This window comes from Aptenodytes forsteri, unplaced genomic scaffold, assembly GCF_000699145.1.
Source record: "Aptenodytes forsteri isolate BGI_AS27 unplaced genomic scaffold, ASM69914v1 Scaffold229, whole genome shotgun sequence".
In the NCBI taxonomy this organism is placed as follows: domain Eukaryota; kingdom Metazoa; phylum Chordata; class Aves; order Sphenisciformes; family Spheniscidae; genus Aptenodytes; species Aptenodytes forsteri.
The window spans coordinates 3,239,011-3,259,372 of NW_008795863.1; the positions used below are offsets into that span (position 1 = coordinate 3,239,011).

The 20,362-nt window shown below is 37.6% G+C and overlaps 1 protein-coding gene across 1 annotated transcript in view; it reads left to right on the forward strand.

The window, feature by feature from the left end:
• Positions 1 to 20,362, forward strand: part of PIEZO2 (piezo type mechanosensitive ion channel component 2) — a 143,364-nt gene that overhangs the window by 82,304 nt on the left and 40,698 nt on the right. The window contains exons 22-28 of the mRNA XM_019473345.1: positions 1,791 to 2,034; positions 3,255 to 3,351; positions 5,310 to 5,469; positions 8,147 to 8,236; positions 10,838 to 10,959; positions 11,819 to 11,890; positions 15,761 to 15,864. Coding sequence (XP_019328890.1) covers positions 1,791 to 2,034; positions 3,255 to 3,351; positions 5,310 to 5,469; positions 8,147 to 8,236; positions 10,838 to 10,959; positions 11,819 to 11,890; positions 15,761 to 15,864 — 889 coding nt within the window. The remainder of the gene's footprint in view (positions 1 to 1,790; positions 2,035 to 3,254; positions 3,352 to 5,309; positions 5,470 to 8,146; positions 8,237 to 10,837; positions 10,960 to 11,818; positions 11,891 to 15,760; positions 15,865 to 20,362) is intronic.

The window sequence follows — 20,362 nt, forward strand, 5'->3', positions numbered from 1 at the left end:
TGAGAACAGTTGTATTTAATATTTTAGTTTACTGCTAAAATGTAGCAAATGGTTTACATTATAGTGAAAAAATAACCAAATTATTCTCTTCCTTTTTATATTATCTCTGAATTCTGGAAGTTTTAATCTGAGAGTGATATCTGCTGTTGGACTGTAACTCAATCAAATGCCATGTGTATATGTTGGAACATTTGGATCCAGCCAGGTCCAGTTGTCTTTAAGAGTCAGGGTCCATTTTTATTGAAGAGTATTAAGATATTGTTGTTTGTTTCATCAATTCAGTTCCATTTTGGGCTTTTCTCAAGAGATGCTGATGCATTTTGTTGGTAGCAGAGGACAAGATTTTTGAAATATTGCAATTGTTAGAGCAGTATCAGGAAGGTGATCTCTTCCTAGCCATCCCACACATCAATAGTTATTACTAAAGAACACCGAATATTATGGTCGTTTTTTCTGGAGAAACAGTGAGAGCGCCATTTCCAGTGCATGTTAAGTTAGTGAAGACCTGTTCAACTGATGTCTTCCGCTTCTTTATTTTGCCAGTGTGTATAGATTCTTTGTTAATGTTTTATCACCCAAAACCCAGTAGCATCTCTAAAGTCATGACATTTTTAGGTTTTGTAGGCAGTAGTCCACAAATTTCTTAAGTGTTTGTGGGAAAGAAATATAAGGGGGCTTTCTCATTACCTTTCGTTAAATGCCTCTCTGGTTGGCTTCGGCAAGTGAAACGTATAATACAGACCTATAAATGTAGGACTATAAATACATACTCCTAGAAAGTTCTGAGCCTGAGAACATCAAGCAGCAGGGGCCTTTTTATGTGGCTTCATACAGTGCATTTAGTTCATTTACTCCTTGCATGGTTTGGCTTAGGTATATGTGTACTCCTATAGTGCTGTCTCTCTGCCTGGTTTCCTGACAAATCTAGTTTCGCAGCCTGGGTGAACAGACCCTGAAAACACAGTTACATCTGGAATCAAAACACTAAACGGGGAAACTAAGAATTAGTTGGTTTTGCAGTGTTTAGCTATATGTAGTATTCGGTATTGCCTTTGGCAGATATTCTTATTTGAAAGCTCACTGAGTCAATATTAAGTCAAGATTTTAAGGCATCTGAAAATACCAAATTGTTTCTCACTGTTTCCCACTGTGGGCCAGGCTGATTTCAGATAGCTCTGTCTCGTAGCTTCCTGGCAAACGTTTCAGTAAATTCTGTCACATTTACGTTCTGTAGAAACCTTTTACCCCTCAAAACTTTTACAGTTGGTCTCCACTGGAGAAAGATATTTTTAGCAGCTGACTGAAAACTAGGCTTTTAACCAGAATGGATTCCCCAGTAGTCATCAATAAACACAGAATTGTTTGCAGTGGAGTACTGTAGCTGGCTTTTGAAGGTAGATTTGCATAGTATTGCTCAGACTTCTTAAAAGATGATCTCAGATAGCTTTTAGATTGCCTGTGTAGCATTGCCAGATAATATCACTCTATCATGAACTTCGGTGAGAACATGTTTTTCCCCCTTTCATGATACAAGGCTCGATCCTGCGTGATGCAAAGTGCCCTGACAGGGTGTAGCAAGGTGCTTATGCACGTGAACGAGCTAGAGTTGAGTACATGAGCCAGGCAGACCCACTGACCTTGGTGTTAGTCTTAAGCAGGTGCCCGAATGCTGAAGTGGGATGAGAATGCTCGGCAGACCTTAGGCATAAGTGTCAGCCAGTAGCACAGGTAGAGGAAAGGTAGCATTGCCCTCAGAAAATGGTAACTTTTTCTCCTTCTTTTACTTCCAGGTCCTACTTAGACATGTATAAGGTGATAATATTTAGTTACCTCTTCTGGTTTGTGCTTACTATAATCTTCATAACGGGAACCACAAGGATCAGCATATTCTGCATGGGCTACTTGGTAGCCTGCTTTTATTTCCTTCTCTTTGGTGGCGATCTGTTGCTGAAGCCCATCAGGAGCATTCTGCGTTACTGGGACTGGCTGATTGCCTACAACGTCTTTGTGATCACAATGAAGAACATCCTCTCGGTAAGTAGCTGCTGCCTTTCCTCTGCCCTGAGCACTTTTGTGGTTTCATTGGAAGTGTGCGCAGTGCGCTGAGTGGTCATTAAAAATCCTTCTTCAGGACCACAGCCTTCTGCAAGCACAAAGCAGGCTCCATTGTAATTCAGAGACTGCAAGTGCATATCCAGGGAATGGTAATGCATATACATTATAGGAAAAAGTGCACCCTTGTATTCAGTCGGGCTCTGTGAAAGCTCACAAGCTATTTTCAAAGGGCCAGGTTCTGGTTTCTTTGCCTAGTAAAGTCTCTCCTTAATAGTCTTACGAACATCTCAGTGGAGTGAAAAATGAGTAAGAAGTGCAAGATTAGTCATACCGTCGATAAATAGTGCACATTTAATTAAACCTTTTATTTAAACCTGGAATTTTCAAACCTAGTACTAGATGCAGTTGTCGTGTGATGTAATGTAATTAGTGAAGTTGGCTACAAAATTACAAACTGCATTCCTGTTTCCTTTAGAACTAGTGTGAAATTCAGGTGAAAACAGATATATTTGATAATTAAATGTCATATTCTTCTGCAAAATATAAAAGGTTTTCTTACATTAATTAACTCTTTAGAGCGGATTCTTGCAGTGGCACAGATAGGTGATTGAGACAAGCCAGTAATTTAAATCTTTTTGAAAGATAAATTTAGATTTATTCCTGGCAATTGCTTTTTAGCTTTGAACATTTTTAGTGCTGGACTGAAAAGAGCAGACATTTTTCTTTTTACATTTATATAAGTCACTGTACTGAAATAAAATTGATTTACGGGTGGTTTGAATTTGCAAATGTTCTAAATGCTTACATATGTGCTTGATTTTATGCTTGGGAATTCAGTGGAGCTACGCGTGTGTTAAGCTTGTCCATGTATGTTTGCAAGATTAAGTCAGTGATTTATAAAAGTTGCTTAGCTGTCGCATTGCATCACGTGCCAGACATATCACTTTCTCTGCAAAAACACAAACAAAACCCACATATCTCCTATCTCACGGATAATCAAAAGAGCAAATTCTTGCTATTTAAAAGTGATGTGTGTCACTGGTAAAGAAACTCTTTCTTCTAATCTCTATTTTACTAATGAGATATAATGCAGGCAATGGCAGTCACAATATTCTCATGTAATGCAAAGAGGTGCAATATTTTTCTTATCTTTCTTTCTGCTATGCTTTGTTATATGAAACTGTTCTTTTACTTTCCAGATAGGAGCATGTGGCTACATTGAATCGTTAATTAAGAATAGTTGCTGGTTGATTCAGGCATTTAGCCTGGCCTGTACAGTTAAAGGCTACCGTATTCGTAAGTATAGCTCATTTTTCTTCATAATTTTCTATAAATAAAGAATCATTTTCAAAATCTTCTACCATATTTAAGTTGCGTCTCCTCCTGACGTATTACCTTGTGAAAATATCATACCTGCAAGTTCAGTGGGTACAGCTTGGTCCTATATTGACTAGGAAGAAAGAATATTGAAATTATTTCATAGAACCAAAGGAGATACATATACAGAGAGAACTATCCACACCCCCGCGCAGATACCCACAACCAGTGTTTGCTGTAAATGAACAATTTGGTGATACCAGCGCTTAACACAGTTTCTCTGTATGTACAGATGATGTGGTACTTGAGGGTATGGTTTCACTGTACAACTTGAGCCAAAATGTCAGCTCACCATCACTGCAAGGAGAGGGCACCTTTTCCTAGCTGCAGACTCCCACTCCTCCCTGTGTGCCAGGCCTTAAGTTCAGTTGCTCAAAGGGTAAACCAGTTCAGCTCACTGAAATGGCAAGAGGCTAAGCCAGCATAAAAGTGGTAATTTTTTGCAGGCATTGTGAGTTTAGGGAATTTTTTTTTACAATTATTCTCTTGTTTGTGGTGATAACAGGGAGGGAGTGGATAGTGTATGTGGATGGAGGTGAGAGAAGGGAGGAATGAAGTATGGAGAGCAAGTCACTTGACCTCTCACTGAGCTATTAATTTGGCTCCACTTTGTCCTGACACCCTGGATCGACAGTTCGAAAACACCTGATTTTTTTCAGTGTTTTTTGCTGAATTTAAAGAACTGCTTCATCCTAGTGAGTCTGCAGCAAAGTTCTGAATTCCTGTCTTTGTGTCTGATCCTAGTAGGTAAGTGGGGAGTAGGGAACAAGAAAGGAAATATGAAGATGCAAATTCACAAGATAAATGGTGCCCAGTAGTTCTTGTATTATCCAAAACTTTTTGAGCAGCAACAGAAACTTAGACACAGGTTTCTGACTCCCCAGGGGACGGGCACAGCAGGCTTTGAAGCTCTTAGAGCTTGACCTTCCAGACCTCTTAGACTGGCTTGCTTGATTGTAAAGCCAGCTTCGAGCCAGAGTCTGTCCCTTGAGTCCCTCTACTCCCTTCTATAGGACAGCATAGGCCGTTTAGTTTGTAGTCTAGCTCCACAAAACCCAGTTTTAATTTTTTAATATCCCCAAGAGAACTGTCTTTCAGAGAATAAAGAATGAAAGAAAGAAAGAAATAGCCCAAGCCAAAATCTAGAGGTAGGAGGAATGGGATTTCCTCTCTGCCTGTCTCCTCCTACCCCAAAGGAAGCAGCTTTGTGGTTTCAAATATTTTTTCTCTTATGCAATGGAAAGAAACGTTGAACTGAGTTGTGGAGAGGAAAAATAAAAATATTAGGTGGTGGCAGTCAAAAAATTATTTTGACAAAAATAAAACACTTTTTTCTCATGTTGATAGTGTTCTTAATAGAAAAATGAGACAAAAAGTCACTTTGAAATGAAAAAAAAATTGAAACATGCCATTTTAGAAAATACTGAAATCAAAAAATTCAGGCCAATAAAAAATACTTTTTTCCTAATCTTTGTTTTCAAGTACTTGTTAGGATAGGGTGAATTTGTTTGCAAATGGTTCACTTTTGGTGAATTCTCAATTTTCATGGGATATCACATTGTTGGAAGCTTTCCAGCTTGCTGTAAAAGAAAATATGGTGTACTTCAAATGGAAATGCATGTCAGTTTTCTTAAGAAAAATCTAATTAAAGGACCTCAATTCAAATAATTTTAAAGGCTAAGATTATTTAATTGATTATTAAACATTAAAGAATACTTAATACAACAGTCTTTATGCTGCTTTTTCCAGCAACCAACAATCTAGACTGTAAACTGCCCAGTGGAGAAGCGAGAAGCATCTGGGACAATTTAATTGATTAAACATTATAAAAGAATACTTAATACAACAGTCTTTATGCTGCTGGTGTCTTTTTCCAGCAACCAACAATCTAGACTGTAAACTGCCCAGTGGAGAAGCAGGAATCATCTGGGACAGTATATGTTTTGCTTTCCTGCTGCTGCAAAGAAGAGTCTTCATGAGTTACTACTTCCTGCATGTGGTTGCAGATATAAAAGCTTCTCAGATCCTAGCATCAAGGTAACATAAAGTTTTAAAAAATTAAATGAAACAGCTCAAGTCTCTCATGGCTACGGTACTTACTCATTTATGATAGGTAGTACCAAAAGAGTCCTGGTATTTAACATTGGTTTAAACAATCCATGCTAAATTCATAATTGCAAACCCAACTCTGACAAAGCACACATGAAGAAACAAATTAATTGAGAACCTGACAGAAATTAAGCCATCTTTCCTACCAAACAGCATCTGCTGCTGTGAAAGTTGATGTGTGTTGCTGCGTTCTCTCAACATCAATAAGTGTGAGAGCGAATGCCAGAGTTTCTAAGCCTTGGAAAGAAAACACGCTGCTATCAGAGCCTGCTTGAGACAATGGGACTTAGAAATCACAACTCCAAAAATGTCACATGAGGAAAAATACAGGAAAGTTAGGACATCTGGCTCGGGAAGACCATTGGGAAGACACTCGGGAAGTGTCACATCACTGAACACTGACTAGGTATGGCAAGGAAGTATCACCCTCTTTGGGCCTGTTGCTTATACTTTCCCACAAGCATCCACTCATAGCTATCACTAGCACAACCATTCTTCTGTTTTTTAATAAGAAGGAAAATCAGGAATGAAATTCTGGTTTTAATTTCAGTAAGATTTCTAAGGAATTGCTTTTGTCAATATTGGATTAAATGTATTATGGCATTTTTTTTCCCCAAAAAACCCATATGGACATTGATTTCTGTCTGTGTTTGAGGGCAAAATTTGGCTTGCGTCTCCTGAAGAGAAGTATTTTTTATCTTCCTCTTCTTCCCCCTCCAGGGATTACTTTAAAAAGGGGACATGTTTAGCTGCCCATACTGAACAAAATTCAGCACTGTAAACAGGGCTACCAAAAGATCTATACCTCCATCCCTTATTGCTTCTCTCAGACTTTTGCTCTGGAATGAATTTCACTGCTGATGCCCAAGATTGCTGCATACTGCCTTTTTGTAGCTTTTTTGTATGCTGTGTTCACAGTCAGAATAGCACAAAGCAAAATCATGAGTATCAAAATGCCTCCTAAATTGGAAAGTTTGCATCCAGAAGGAAAGAGCAGGCTCATGGAAATGGCACTGGGCTGGGTTGAAAGAAACATGTTTGGTTCCTACTTCCAGCTTTGTGTCTTTTGGTAAGTTACTGAACCTGCCCAGGCTTGGGTTCTCCAGCAGCAGAAGTCGAGACATACTGGCCTGTGTCAGGACCTTTTTAAAGATAAATGTATTAATGCCCAGGAAGTGCTGAGATATTACAGGAAGGAGGGTAATATAAATATAGTGATATAATTAATTTTTTTAGCTAGCTGCTTGCCTTGCTAAAATCCAAGCTTTGAATTTACATGGACAATGGAGGAGGTCAGGTTTGGATTCAGACAGCATGGTCTGAGCCTGTCTTCTAGTTAAAGTTAATACTGTGAGATACAAATTCCTCACCTAAATAAGATTAAATTGTAATTCAAACAATAGCGATGAGGATCCAGCAACGGTTTTCAATAACCCGTAAGAATTTAGGAGTGATCAAGTTGCTAAGGAGAACTTGTCCTTCTTTGTTGTACTTTACCATACTTCAGGAAAATTATGGTTGCCAATCTGGATTCAGACAGCATGGTCTGAGCCTGTCTTCTAGTTAAAGTTAATACTGTGAGATACAAATTCCTCACCTAAATAAGATTAAATTGTAATTCAAACAATAGCGATGAGGATCCAGCAACGGTTTTCAATAACCCGTAAGAATTTAGGAGTGATCAAGTTGCTAAGGAGAACTTGTCCTTCTTTGTTGTACTTTACCATACTTCAGGACAATAATGGTTGCCAATCTTGATTGTATTCCTTTGAAAAAATGTAGTTGTTGTTATCCTGCATGTTACATGGAAGAATCATTAATCTCACAGAAAACATGGTTGAAAAATTAATTAGAAGTAGACTTCTGAAACTATAGCTGTTCTTACTGAATTCCTGACAAAAGAACGGCTTTAAATCTATGCTACTTCTTTGAGAGACTTTGAGACTCTTTCAGAGTCTTCAAGAGCTGATGAGTGAATAATGAAGAATGGCCAAGATGTGATCTGGACATCCAAATCAATGAGTCGATTACATTTCTAATGCAGTGGAGTTAGAAGCCATATTCTTTTGGCACACCAGAAACTTGCTCAAGGATTTGTGTCATCTGATTGAAAGCACTGTAGTGTTCAGAGGGTAAAAGTGAAGCTGAAGCTATGCTCATCATGGCCCTGGGTAAAGCTGGACTTTTCTCACAACTTACAGGGGGCTGAGGCAGAAGGACAAGGTGATTATAACGCTGAAATGACTATAAAGACCAAATCCTGGAGGTGTGCAGGAAGTCCTAACTCAGCCTTGAACCTACCCATGTTCTGTGTTCTTGAGGACTGGAAACTTAATTCCTTGAGCAGCTGCTAGAGGAACTTATAGGCTGAGTAGGGATAACAACATTTGGCCCCAGATCTTGAAATGATTGACTGTAAACAGATTAGTATTCTGGAGTAATTGATTATTTCTTTCAGGCCTTGGATTAGTTTTGTTTTATGCAGATGAAGTTGTGTACAGAGGGAACACAGAGTTCTCTGTGATTAGCTGGCATAAGGGAAACTTAGAAACATTTAATGTTTCCTCTCCTTTTTTCCTTTCTTCTGCCCCCATTTCTGCTGTAGGGGTGCTGAGCTTTTCCAGGCCACAATTGTCAAGGCTGTAAAGGCAAGAATTGAAGAGGAAAAAAAATCAATGGATCAACTGAAAAGACAGTATGTATTTAATGTATTTTATATATATATACACACATACCTATGCAGGTATTTCACCAATTGTTGGTATTTATCTAGCACCTTCTTTTATAAAAATGCTGATTAGGTTTTGAAGTATGATTTTGCGATTACAAAAATTGCTCTTCGGGAATTCAGAGATCGTAGGTATTCCAATATTATGTAGTTTTAGAGTCATCTTTTCCAAAAAGACAACATACCACAGAATCTAGACTTCCATTTAAACATAGAATTACATTTCTAGGACCAAAGATTGTGAGGTTAACATAAAGAATCAGGGTGGAATGTACTGACTTACCTGCTCCTCAGTGAGCCTGAAATTGTAATGGAAACTGATGCTTCATATAAATCAAGAGAGAAGATGTGAACCCTCCTGCTTATTCTGAAGATTCTTCTAAACCTTAGAAATCCAATGATGACAGGTTAAGAAGATGAGCTTTTAACTGTTCCACATCTGAGTATCATAGCAACATGACCATATAGTCTTCTCTTTAAGAGATGATCTGTATCTGTGCTATATTTTTCCTCTGATAGAGGTCCAGTTCAATTATAGTTTCAGGTTATCCTATTGTGTGTAGTATGAATGCATCCAATGCAGAAGAAATATGGGGGAAAAAATCTGTCTTTTTTCCTCTTTCTTTCCTTCCACTAATTACCCTGCTGTACTCTCAATTTGTCTCTCCCCATCTCTCAGAAGAGTAGGACAGTCAAATGCAAATCCCCTATGAAACTCATGAAAAGGATAGGCAGATTACTAATCAGAAGTGCCACATTAACCCTGTCTCACTTGAAGGTGCAAGCCTAGATGGTTAGAAAATAGGAGATTGAGACACAGGAACTGGGTTAAAAAAACCCAGAAATTGGAACAGCAAGGGACCTAGTTAGGGAAGCTGTAGTTAAGAGCCACCTAAATAGCCTGAAATCACTATGGGCTGAGGAAGCTGAGTAACGTCCTGGCCCTGCTGCAATGGTTGACAATATTCGCATTGACTTTACCATTATTAGGATTTTGTTCTGTATATCTCTATTCCCGGTAAAATTTGCTGGATGCTTGTTGCTTCCGTTTCATTTGCAGTTCCTCCTCTAGTGTTTGAGTGCAAAATAGATATGTTTACCTTCACTGAAAATATTTGCATTCAGCTTAACTGGCCTGGAGATCCTTTCTCTTTATACAGCCAGTAAGCCACTCCGCTTTCTGTTGGGTGCAGCCAGCGTGCTTCTTTTATATCTGCAAAAAGCTTTCAAAGCTCCTCCACCACCATGCATGAAAAGCCGTAACCGCTTCCTAACCAGATGTCAAAGCCCACTCCTGACAGCTTCTTCCACACCTGCATATCTGAAGAAGCATCAGAAGGCTGCAGGGACCGTGCTCCCTACCTGCATGCCTCGGGTTTCCCACCAGATGATGTACTGGGTTGTTGCTGGCGCTGCCCTGCGCTTGAATCAATCTTACCCCAGTTGACAGGACATACCTGTCCTGGACATCATTGTTTTCTGTTAATTCTGCAGAGTTTAAGATCAAGGAGATGATATTGCTTGCAACAACGCCAAAGCTAATCTATGTTTCTCTAAAAATTACTAGTTTATATTTGCAGGCTGTCTGACTTCAACAATAGAGGGTGCTTGTTTTATTTCATTCAATAATATGTGTCAGTACTTCATACAGTTTAGGCTGGTTAGGATGAAGAGAACCATCAGCACGGCCAGAAGTTTTGAACAACCAAGTTGTCCTGACTGACACAGTGTAACTTCAGCAGCAGATGAACGATAGGGAAAGAAATCTAATCATCTACTCAATAACAGCAACTAGCTGAGATGAAAGAGTTTTTCCCTCTCTAATGGGTGGTTCTTCCCTAACAAATGGACAGATTAATAAAAGTATTTAAGTGCATTTTGATCACTGAAAGTAGTGAATCATTTGCTTCTAATCCAGTTGTATTGAAAAAACTTATTCCTGTTGTTTTCAATTTTTTTTTTACTACCGTTTTTCAAACTGTGAAAACATAGAAGTCTTAAAAGACCAAATTGTGCTAACTTTACAGGATTGCAAGAAGGAGAACTGAAGGCGTGCCTACATCTGGACAAAACTGAACAAGTTTAAGTCTTCTGTAGTTCCAGATATGTGGAACAAATGAGAGCTTACGGGATGACGATGTAGCACTAATAGCGCAGGAACAGCCACATCCCTGGTTCAGGGTGGCAAGTTTCAGGAAAACCACTGCATTAGGCGGAAGTCCTTTTTTCTCAGAGCTTCATCTGCTGTTTTGTAGCTCCTGACAGCAATTCTTTAATTTTTAAATGATAATAAGATAATTGAGGTGGAGTAGGTAAAACAGTCATGTGATAGCAGGCAACCCAGCTTTCACTGACCAGTGAGCAAACATCTAGGCTTGACCCTTCCAGCCAGCCCCTTCAGAGACATTGAACTCCTTATGTTTAAGGGCAGGATTAATGACAATGTGGAATGGATATTTCGTTTAGAAATGTTGGAGTGTGTGTGTATGGATGTGTTTAACACTTGTTTTTCAGGGTGGATCAAAAAGGGTGAAGACGTGAATCTAATAAGATTCTTCCTTTTGCTAGAATGGATCGCATCAAAGCCAGGCAGCAAAAATACAAAAAGGGTAAAGAGAGGATGCTAAGCATGACCCAGGAGTCCTCAGAAGGGCCGGAGATTCGGAAGGTTTCTGAAGAAGATGACGAAGGTACCATTAGCTATTGTTGTACCGTAATTGCAGTTGAGCGCTAGGGACCTAATGGACCTAATAGACCTAATAGTTGGACAAGTCCTAGGGACCTAATAGACCTAATAGTTGGACAAGTGATAAATTGTTCTTCAAAAGTGTCAGCATGTAACAAGGTTGTTAGCTGAGTATCAGTTTGGAGCTTGATTCAGCCAAAAAAAATCTGGGATTTTGTACTGCAAGAAGGTTTAGAGAAAATGTATTGCTTTGAGGTTACTTTTGGTTAACTTCAGGCTGTTGGCGAAGAGCTGAATAGCAGCAGAGTTTTGTTTTGAACAAAGTCATTATCTATAAACCACAGTGTTACAAATAGGTAGCATCCACATTTTGCCAGCAACGTTTTCTGGATGCTGTGAGGTTTTTTCAGTCACTGAAATGTTTGTATACTTTTAAATGTTGTTTAAAACATGGGAACAGATAAAATGATACCTATCTAGTGCCACATTTCTAGCACTGACTTGGGATCAGCACTTACTGGATTTAAAATTTTTGGAGCCTGAAATGTAAGGGGATTTGAGAGGATGGAAAATATTTTCTTCTTGAAATTACAGTCAGCTGTGACTCTATGTTTTAAAACACAAAACTGAACTTTTTAGCTGTTTTAGAGCAGAATGCTGTTTTAACTGCTGCATAAACCAGAGTATTTCTGCTTAGTGGTCATGCTTCTGAATTATTTTAATATTGAATGTATTCAGTAGATCTGACATCTGATGTGCTCATGAAATTTCAGCTCTTTTGAGAGAAATTAAGAATTATTAATCAGTGTAAGAAACATGTTTCTCATTTTGTAAAATTAATATTTGGACTTATTTTATTTTAGGAGAAGCAGACAAAGAGAAAGCCAAGGGCAAAAAAAAGCTGTGGTGGCGGCCTTGGGTTGATCATGCTTCCAGTAGGTTTTCTCAATCATCTTACAAATATGTGGATTTAACCCTTATATCCTTGACCAGAATGAAGGCATTTCCATGACCTGTTTGTTTTATGCCTGATTTTATGATTGTGACTTGATAGAAGGCTTGTTTTTTTCAACAAATGATTTCTATTTCCAAATCTTCATGAAGTGAGTTTAACCATATTTTGAACTTCTGTGTGTTGGAAGCATAGCTAGCTCATGATACTTTGGGCATTCTTAGAAAAATATCAAATCAGATAAACATGTGCCAAAAAGAATCTATTTTGGCCTCAAAAGTCTCAACTCCCTCCTACTGCAAAGCACAATATACTTAAAAATGTGAAGGTGAAGGTTTGCCAGTGTGTTCTAAGATTAGTCATAATTTCTTTTTCATATACACACATCATACATCTTTTTTTATGGTTCATCAGTCATTGTACTGTCAGCTGTAGAAATCTGAGTACCACAGTAAGGCAGCAAAACTATTCCCAGGACTAGGCTGTGTAGAGCTCAGCTGAGTATCTCTGATCACACTTTAATGTACTGTTGATGCCAGTTGTTTTGTTATTTCCATTTTTTTGTGTTTATCTGAGAGCAAAAATATGTTCAGCCTTGTGCACAAGAAATTATTAGCCTGTAACACTCATATCATTGTTGCATTATGATATTTTAATTTGTAGCCCAGTCCAGGCATACGATAGAGTTCTTCCCTACGTTATGGATTGGGTAAAACAAGAAAACTGAGTAGACTGCAATCTCAAATCAGATATCCTCCTATTGGATCTTTGTTGAAGGAAATCATACATGAACTATTTCATAACCTCTGAAGATTTTTAAAATATTCAAGTGTATAGCACTGATCAGAGTTAAATACGAATGTCTATATTGTATCTGGTCATTTAGTTTAGAAGAGTAACTCCGAGTAATACTTTGACACATCTACATACTGATTCATTTACCCATGTGTATTTATTTATAACTCCAGCATATATATTTGCCAGCACTGTTTAACAGAATGTCATATGCTTATTTCTATCAAGTCACAAGTAGACTGTGCCTCTATTTTTATTTTTCTAAAGGGCACACTGCCACTTTAGAGAGACCTATCCCTTTTCAAAAGTCTTACGAAAATAAACTTCTTGCCCTGTAGTTTCATTAAGAACAACAATGACAAAACAGATCAAAACTATAATTTGCGAGTTTTTACTGTAGAATTTCAAGCCATGGTGATTTTGAAGGAATGGGATATGGTCTCTTGTTTATTCACCACTGGTTTTGTAATAAGAAGAACTGCTCAAATAGAGACGCTGACTTTGGCTTTTACTTATTTCACCCTCATTATTTAATGTTCTTAGGTGACAACTTGCGTTTTGGTATTTAAACAGTGAGCATTCTTGAAATTATTTACTGCAATAATGCAAAACCTTGTGGGAAACATCACAGACTCTGATCCTGCAAACAGTGGTTGCCTGCCATGTGGCTTGCATCCACAGTCACTGAACCATGGCACTTACAGTAGGTGTTCACAGGCATAGGAATTGGAAATAAATTGATATTCCCCATCTATTCTTTTTGAAACACTGTGCTGTAACTCTGCAGCGTTCTGCTGCACGTGGCTGTTTCTCTCTGTAAATGGGTTTGTGGCTGTGGCTGTATATATGTATATATTTAGGTCGCTGAAGCTCAAAGTTTTATGCCAATTCTGATGCTTAATCTAGATTTTTATTGTCATTTTTATACCACTTGTTATGATTTTATTCTACAGAAAGATACCTCATTTTGTATATCATAGGAATTAAAACACAGTCATGAATTTGGGACTGAGTAGAACAGATGGGAAACATCAGTGAGGATTTCCTCATTGATGCTCACTCATGCTCTCCCTTGCAGGGAGGTATGGTTCCTCCTGCACTTGTGGATTACATATGGAGCCCCACAAAGATCAGCAGGAGTTAGGGCCACATGCTTCGAGGTCCTCAGCTTCTCCTGGGGCACAGAGTTGTGTCTGATGGAGTGCAAAAGATGGTGCTCACAGCTGTACTGGAGACCTCTTTCTCTGGGCACAAGCAGATGATGGCTCTTCCATCTCATTCCACAAGGAAAGCCTGCAAGTCCCTTTTCTCAGTAGGAGAAAGTCACATTTTATAGTAGGAGAGGGGGCCTCCAAGTCCAGTCTGGACATGAATTATCTTACTAGTAAAATTTGGTCTCTTTAGTAATCCCTATAGGCGACTAACGCGCTTCTTATTTCATTTTGATGTGTGCAAGAATGCATTATTGCTTTTCAATCATACCTCCCTCTTTAGCTGTAAAAGAGATGTAACTGCTACATTATAGTGTCCCATCAGATACAATTTAACCTAAAGATTTTGGAGGGAGATCACTGTAGGTTTGTTTTCTGCCAGCTCAGGCGTTCCAAGTCTGACCGGGTGCTGCTCTGAGCCTTTAAGGAGCTGCACTGCAGTGGAGGTTCCCCCTAGATGTCAGACCTTATCCTGCTGATTTTCTGTGTGGACAATTTCTGTTGCTGATTATCAGATCTTCTTTTTACAGAAGAGAACTGCAGACTACTGGCTTTTAAAATACATTCATTTCTTTAATGCGTTTTAAATGGGCGTTCTTAGAAGGCCCTGTACCAAATAATTAACTTGCTTGATCCAAGAAAATTCCAAACTTTCTTTTCACCTCAGTTCAGCAATTAGAACTGCTGAAGTGGACTCTCTGTCCCTCTGCAGGGCGTTCATTGATGTTAAAATTCATAACTAGGCACATGAGGCACAAAATTCCCTCTGTGAGGGAGTTTTAGATGCTGATGTTATGATCCAATAGAGTTCTGGCAAATTTCACAGTGTGCTTACCCTGCGGTTTCTACGGTAGTTATGTGTGGTCATCTGTGCACAGAGGATCTGTGTAGAATTCAAGGTATGATTGAATTAAAGCAATTGTTACTTTTCCAGAAACGTATAATGAGGGTTAAATATAATTTTCAATATAAATATGTATTGCTCCATATATCCAGATTTTGTGACATTTCATCTAAGTAACTGTTCCTTTGAATATTTCGGCTTAAATGTGGAAATTATTTACCAGTTTTCACTGCTGAATGTAATGCTGTGATTTTGATTTTTCTCTTGCTCATTACCTTATTTTTCATTCTTTGTTTCCCTTGTTCATTCATGTAGGCCTGTTACCATCTGAGAAATAAAAACATTGCTTCTGTTCAAGGATATAAGGCCTAGCTTATTCACTGTGCATCTTTACCGTATCAAGGTTTCAGAATCTTTCTGAATCCATGGGCAAAAAATTGAAACTCATTTGCAATCATGTTAATAGAATCCAAGTGATTTGTTTTAAGCAAACCAAGGTTTTCCATTACCTCATCAAAGCTTAAATGTTTGAAGAAAGCATTAACTAATACCATCCCATTCCATAGTTTAAAAGATGCCTCAGCATTTTAAAGAGAAGTTCGGTATTTTTTGTCCAGTGGTACTGTTCATGTAAATTCATTTACTTACCTGCTGGGCTTTTTTCACTTCCTCAGATAACCATCAGTTCCCAATTAATTTAGGCTTAACTGCCGTTTTTTTCTAAAAAATGTAACCTAGTAACTTGATATACTTCAAACTTTTTCTTTACATTTTCTTCTCACGGTGATGTTTTCCTTAGTTCTTGTATAGTTCTCATTCATGCCCAAAGTATCGCAGACTAACATCAAATAAATTGCCTGAGATCTTTTCACCTCTTGCTTCTTCTCTGTTTTCACCTCTCCTGGTTATGAATTTTTAAATGACTGGCCGGCTGTTTGTAGGTCTTGGGGCAGTTGAGAACAGAACTTTTCAGAAAAATAAGAAAATATTTTGTTTCACTTAGTGGTCAGAAGTGGAAATTATTATTTGTTTGAGACGGATAGTGAAGAGGAAGAGGAAGAGGAGAAAAAAGAAGAGGAAGAGCCTCGGAAAAAATCTGCATTTCAGGTACTTTATGGTAATTTGCTTTCTAGTTGACATCTGGAAAAAAATGTAGGCTTCTCATAACACAGGCACATATGTTAAAGCAGCCAGTGCATCTAAAGTAGACCTGAAAAGTATTGGAAATGAAATTTCTTGCCAATTTAAAATGCAAGTTTGCCTGTTTTAAGCATTGCCAAATTCCTACAGGAACTATAGTGAAATCATATCTTCATTCATTTATGCCTGAGGAAAACAAAAATACAAAAACAAAGGTTAAGATTCTGAGCTTCATTTTTTCTGCATTGCAGTAAAGACAAGTGAGGAAGCTGACTTGCCTCTGGCACTGCTGTACAATGCTTCAGTGGTTTTCTTGTTTTGAGTAGATGTTATCATTCCATGAAGAAGTGATCCCAAAAATAAGCAACTTTTCATGGAAAAGAATACATACTTAAAAAAAAAAAAAATTTTTGTTATTGATCCTAGTGGACCAGAGAAATATATCCTTGGGTTATAAAGAGCTTAACATTTAAAATTACAAAAGGAGACCACATCACTTTCTCTCCTTTCTTTTCCAGGATAATGTTAATTAATATGTTTGCATTTTAAGTGCCAGACTGTGTTGAAGTAAGAGGATATTGTAATGTTAAAAAGATAGCTGAAGTTTCCTAACTGGGTTACTACATATAGACTGGTTGATGTTAGACAGTACCAGGTATTGAATCCACTGGCTTAAATGAAGAACTTGGGTGAAACAGTTAGTGAGATACTCATGCATATAGGATTGCTTCAGTCTTCGTAAGATTAAAGTTTTACTTGTTGAAGAATTTTCAGAAATACCACAGAACTTTTTCAGGTCTCTAACTTTAAAAGCTTAAGCAAACGGGTAGCTTTTTACAGATGAGTATTCCCATCCAGATGCAAGCTCACGTCACTGCAGAACTGGTGCATTACTGAAAGCCCAGCCCAAGCAAGAGCAAGAAACTGCCTCCATGCTCTTCTATTCCTTATGCCAAAAGCTTTCAAACAAAGCTTCCCAGACATTACTGAATTACAAGAAGAAATATTTTATTTAGTTCATTGATATGATGTGCCTTTATTTTATATACTTACATTACATTATCAACTGATTACATTTGTTAAACTGCCTGCATGGTAATGACATGGAAAGATTTTTTTCTTGACCTTAAAAAAGCCAAAACAAATCTGGATGAAAAATAATGAGATAAGTAAGTTTTATTTTCTACTATTTACAATAATTTTTTGTATATTTCGCATTTAACTCACCTTGGACCATAAAAATGGCTTATTAATTTCTAGATCATTTTTCTTTCTGGTTTTCATGCAGGTATAGAGGAAAGTTTGCATTCTTGTTTCTGCTGATTTTTTAAAAAATTGGTGACAACATTTTGTTCAGATGTGCTGGTGCCAAGCACTGAGATTTTAAAGAGTTCTAAACTTGAGGTCAGAAGCTAATAAGATTCTTTCATTTACTCTGGGTTTTGGGTTTTTTTGTTTATTTGGTCTTATTTTTAAAAGCTCAGTCCTGAAACTATTAATCTGAGGATGGAGGATCTGGTCTTTATTTCAAAATTCTGGTCAGACGTTCCGTATAGGTGGCCAGTTCTGCACTATGTGCAACATGAAGATGTTGGATGGCTTTATGTAGGAGAGGAGTTGTATAGAACAGAACATTGTTTTTGTTTATGAAAAGCTTGTTCATCATTTGGTCATCTTACCTTATTCGCCTTCCATCACCATGCACATGGTCTTAATAAAAATACTAGCAAAGTGAACTTGTTTGTCGTAGAGCCTACTAAAGAATTATTTTTAATTGTTGATTTTTCTTCTAGTGTAAATTGTGTGCAGTAGTCACTTCAAGGGTTAACTTGGAGACTTTATTTATTAGAGAATGCAGGCAGTTAAGAATCATTGAGATTTTATCGTGAGCATCACAAATGATCTTTTTTCATATTGGAGTCTATGAATGTAAATTTGTTCTTAAAATCTAGATACAATCATTCAGTAGATACTTTTTATTAATATTTTCTTGTTTTCTACTAATTGCTCTTGCTTTGTCCTTCTTTATAGAGAGCTATTGGGAAATTTGCTTCAGCCATTTTAGCCTTGCCAAAGTCTGTCATTAAACTACCCAAAACTATTCTTCAGTATTTAATCAAAGCAGCAAAGGTACTTGACATTTTGTGAGTGCTCAGTATGTGACCCATCCCATAGTTCCTGATGTAATGCATACCTCTGTCCTCGTCTGCATTTTTCCTCTTATATGAATGATTAAAAAAAATTATGACAGCCAAAGCTTCATTCCTAGTAAATGCAATACATTTCATGCTTTTGGAGTGGTCAAGCCACAAGACAAGTGGTCTACTTTTTTTTAAGTGCAACCCCAGAGAGAAAATGCAGACCCAAATTCTCATTTTCTTCTGATACTGCTATACAAGATGGTGACATCAAGTTGCATGTATCTTATGGACACTGTGGTAATTGATCTCAGAAAGCTGGTAAAAGGTTTGTAAAACACACGTTCTGTTCCAAACCCGTTTTTAGCTCTCTACTTTTCTGGCCTTCATCATCACAAAAAAGATTTGTGCATCTTCTTTCTTGTCCTCCTTGAATACATTTAGCATTTCCTACCTTTGAGCAGTGTGTGCCATTTACACTCCATATATGTAACGTGATATTTGTAAGGAGTGAGCGTTACAGATTGAGCGTACCAGCTCCAAAGCCTAAAAGATACTGCATTTAAAGTTTGTCCAGTGGTAAAAATTTAAAGTAATACATATGTATGCACCCAGTCAGCTCTTCAAATATCCACTGTTTAGCATAAGTAGTTACGTTAAATTTATTAATCAAATGCCCTTTCTTCATTCTAATCTTCTACCCTCTTCCAAGTCTGCCTTTTACCTCTATTCACACCATGACTGGGACTAGCGTACAGTTTCTCAGCTAACTGTTCAATAGCAGATGTTGACAGTTTCTGACTTTCAGTAATACGGTATTAGTTCACTTAAGCATCACCATTCCCCCAGATCACTTTCGTTAGAAAACACCTATTACAAAGCAAAGAGAAACAAGTGCCTCTGATCCCACACATTTTCTCATGTGGTGCTTGTTTTGAACAAGTCAGACAAATAAAAATAAATGTACCGACCTTGAGAGATTTGGAAGAGGACTTTCTTATCAACAGCACCAAAATAATTTCCTCTCCATTGTTGTATACATTCACAAAACAGAACAAAGTATTTTTCCCTTTTGAATTCATTTAAAGTCAGTTTGACAGTTTTAAAAAATTGCTTTTAATGTTCCAAAGCAATTTGTGTATGCAAATTTTAAAAATATAAATAAACCAAATAGAAGTTTTACCATTCTGTCCTGAGGGGCAGTTCCAGCTTCACTGAGATACATGTGTGTTTTATTAATTGTCTGCATGTTTGTCTTGTGAATTAATAGAGCTGTTTTGTTACTCTGCTTTATTTTCACCATCATGGCTGCATCTTTGTGCTTCCCTGCCCTGTCTCTGTTACCAGCCTGTGTTGCTTAGAAGTAGAAGACAATAGAGTGCCAATTGAAGATGATTACCATTTTTCAATGAAAACCACAAAAGGAACAAAAGAACATCTTTTGTCCTAAAGAGTTATGGAAAAGATACGGCTATTGTAGTTCCTGTTATTCACATTTTATGTTGTATAGGGAAAAAAGATATGAGTGTTACTGCTTTTTTTTCTGTAACCTTCCTTCACAGCTTGAGCAGAACTATTCAAAAAGTTACTTTGGGGTAACGTTTTTTTACTTTTTTTTTTCCCACTGCTATAACATTTATAAATATTTTGGGCCAATTCCATGCTTCATGTAGTCATACAGGTCAACAGACTGTTGATCTGAGTGAGTGCTCTGAGCAGGATTTGGCCCCATAAAATCCCCTTGATATAAAGGTAAGTATTACCGTCTTCATTTTACAACTGGAAAAAAAGTAGCAGAAGGATTCATAAGTGACTTATCTGAAGCAACAAAGGGAGCCATTGTCAAAATCAGGATGAAATTTGAGGAATTCCTGACTGCCAGGTTTGGGACTGTGCATAGATTGCAAATCTGTAAATGTTCCACTGGGATCTGCAGAGGGGAAAAAAAATACCTAAAGTATGAAAAATGTACAAGCACAAATACCTGTACTGAGATATCACTACATCTTTTGATGCTTTAGTTAGTTGATTGCAGAACTTTCTCTTAAAGTTTCCATTACTCTGCATCTTGCCTGTAAAATGATAAAGTAGAAATACAGAATTAAACGGAGAGATTCAGATGAAGTAGCCCATATGCACAACAGAGTACTAATTCCCAAAGTTCAGAGCATGAATATTTGTGGGTTCTAATGAAACTTGGGTCACCCGCAAGTGTTTTCACATTTGGTTTTATGCTCGCAAAAATAGCACGTGAAAACTCAGCAGATCTGCAGGGGAGGTGTTTGATTTGGGATTCAAAATATTTCCTTACCCCTGCGGATCTGAAT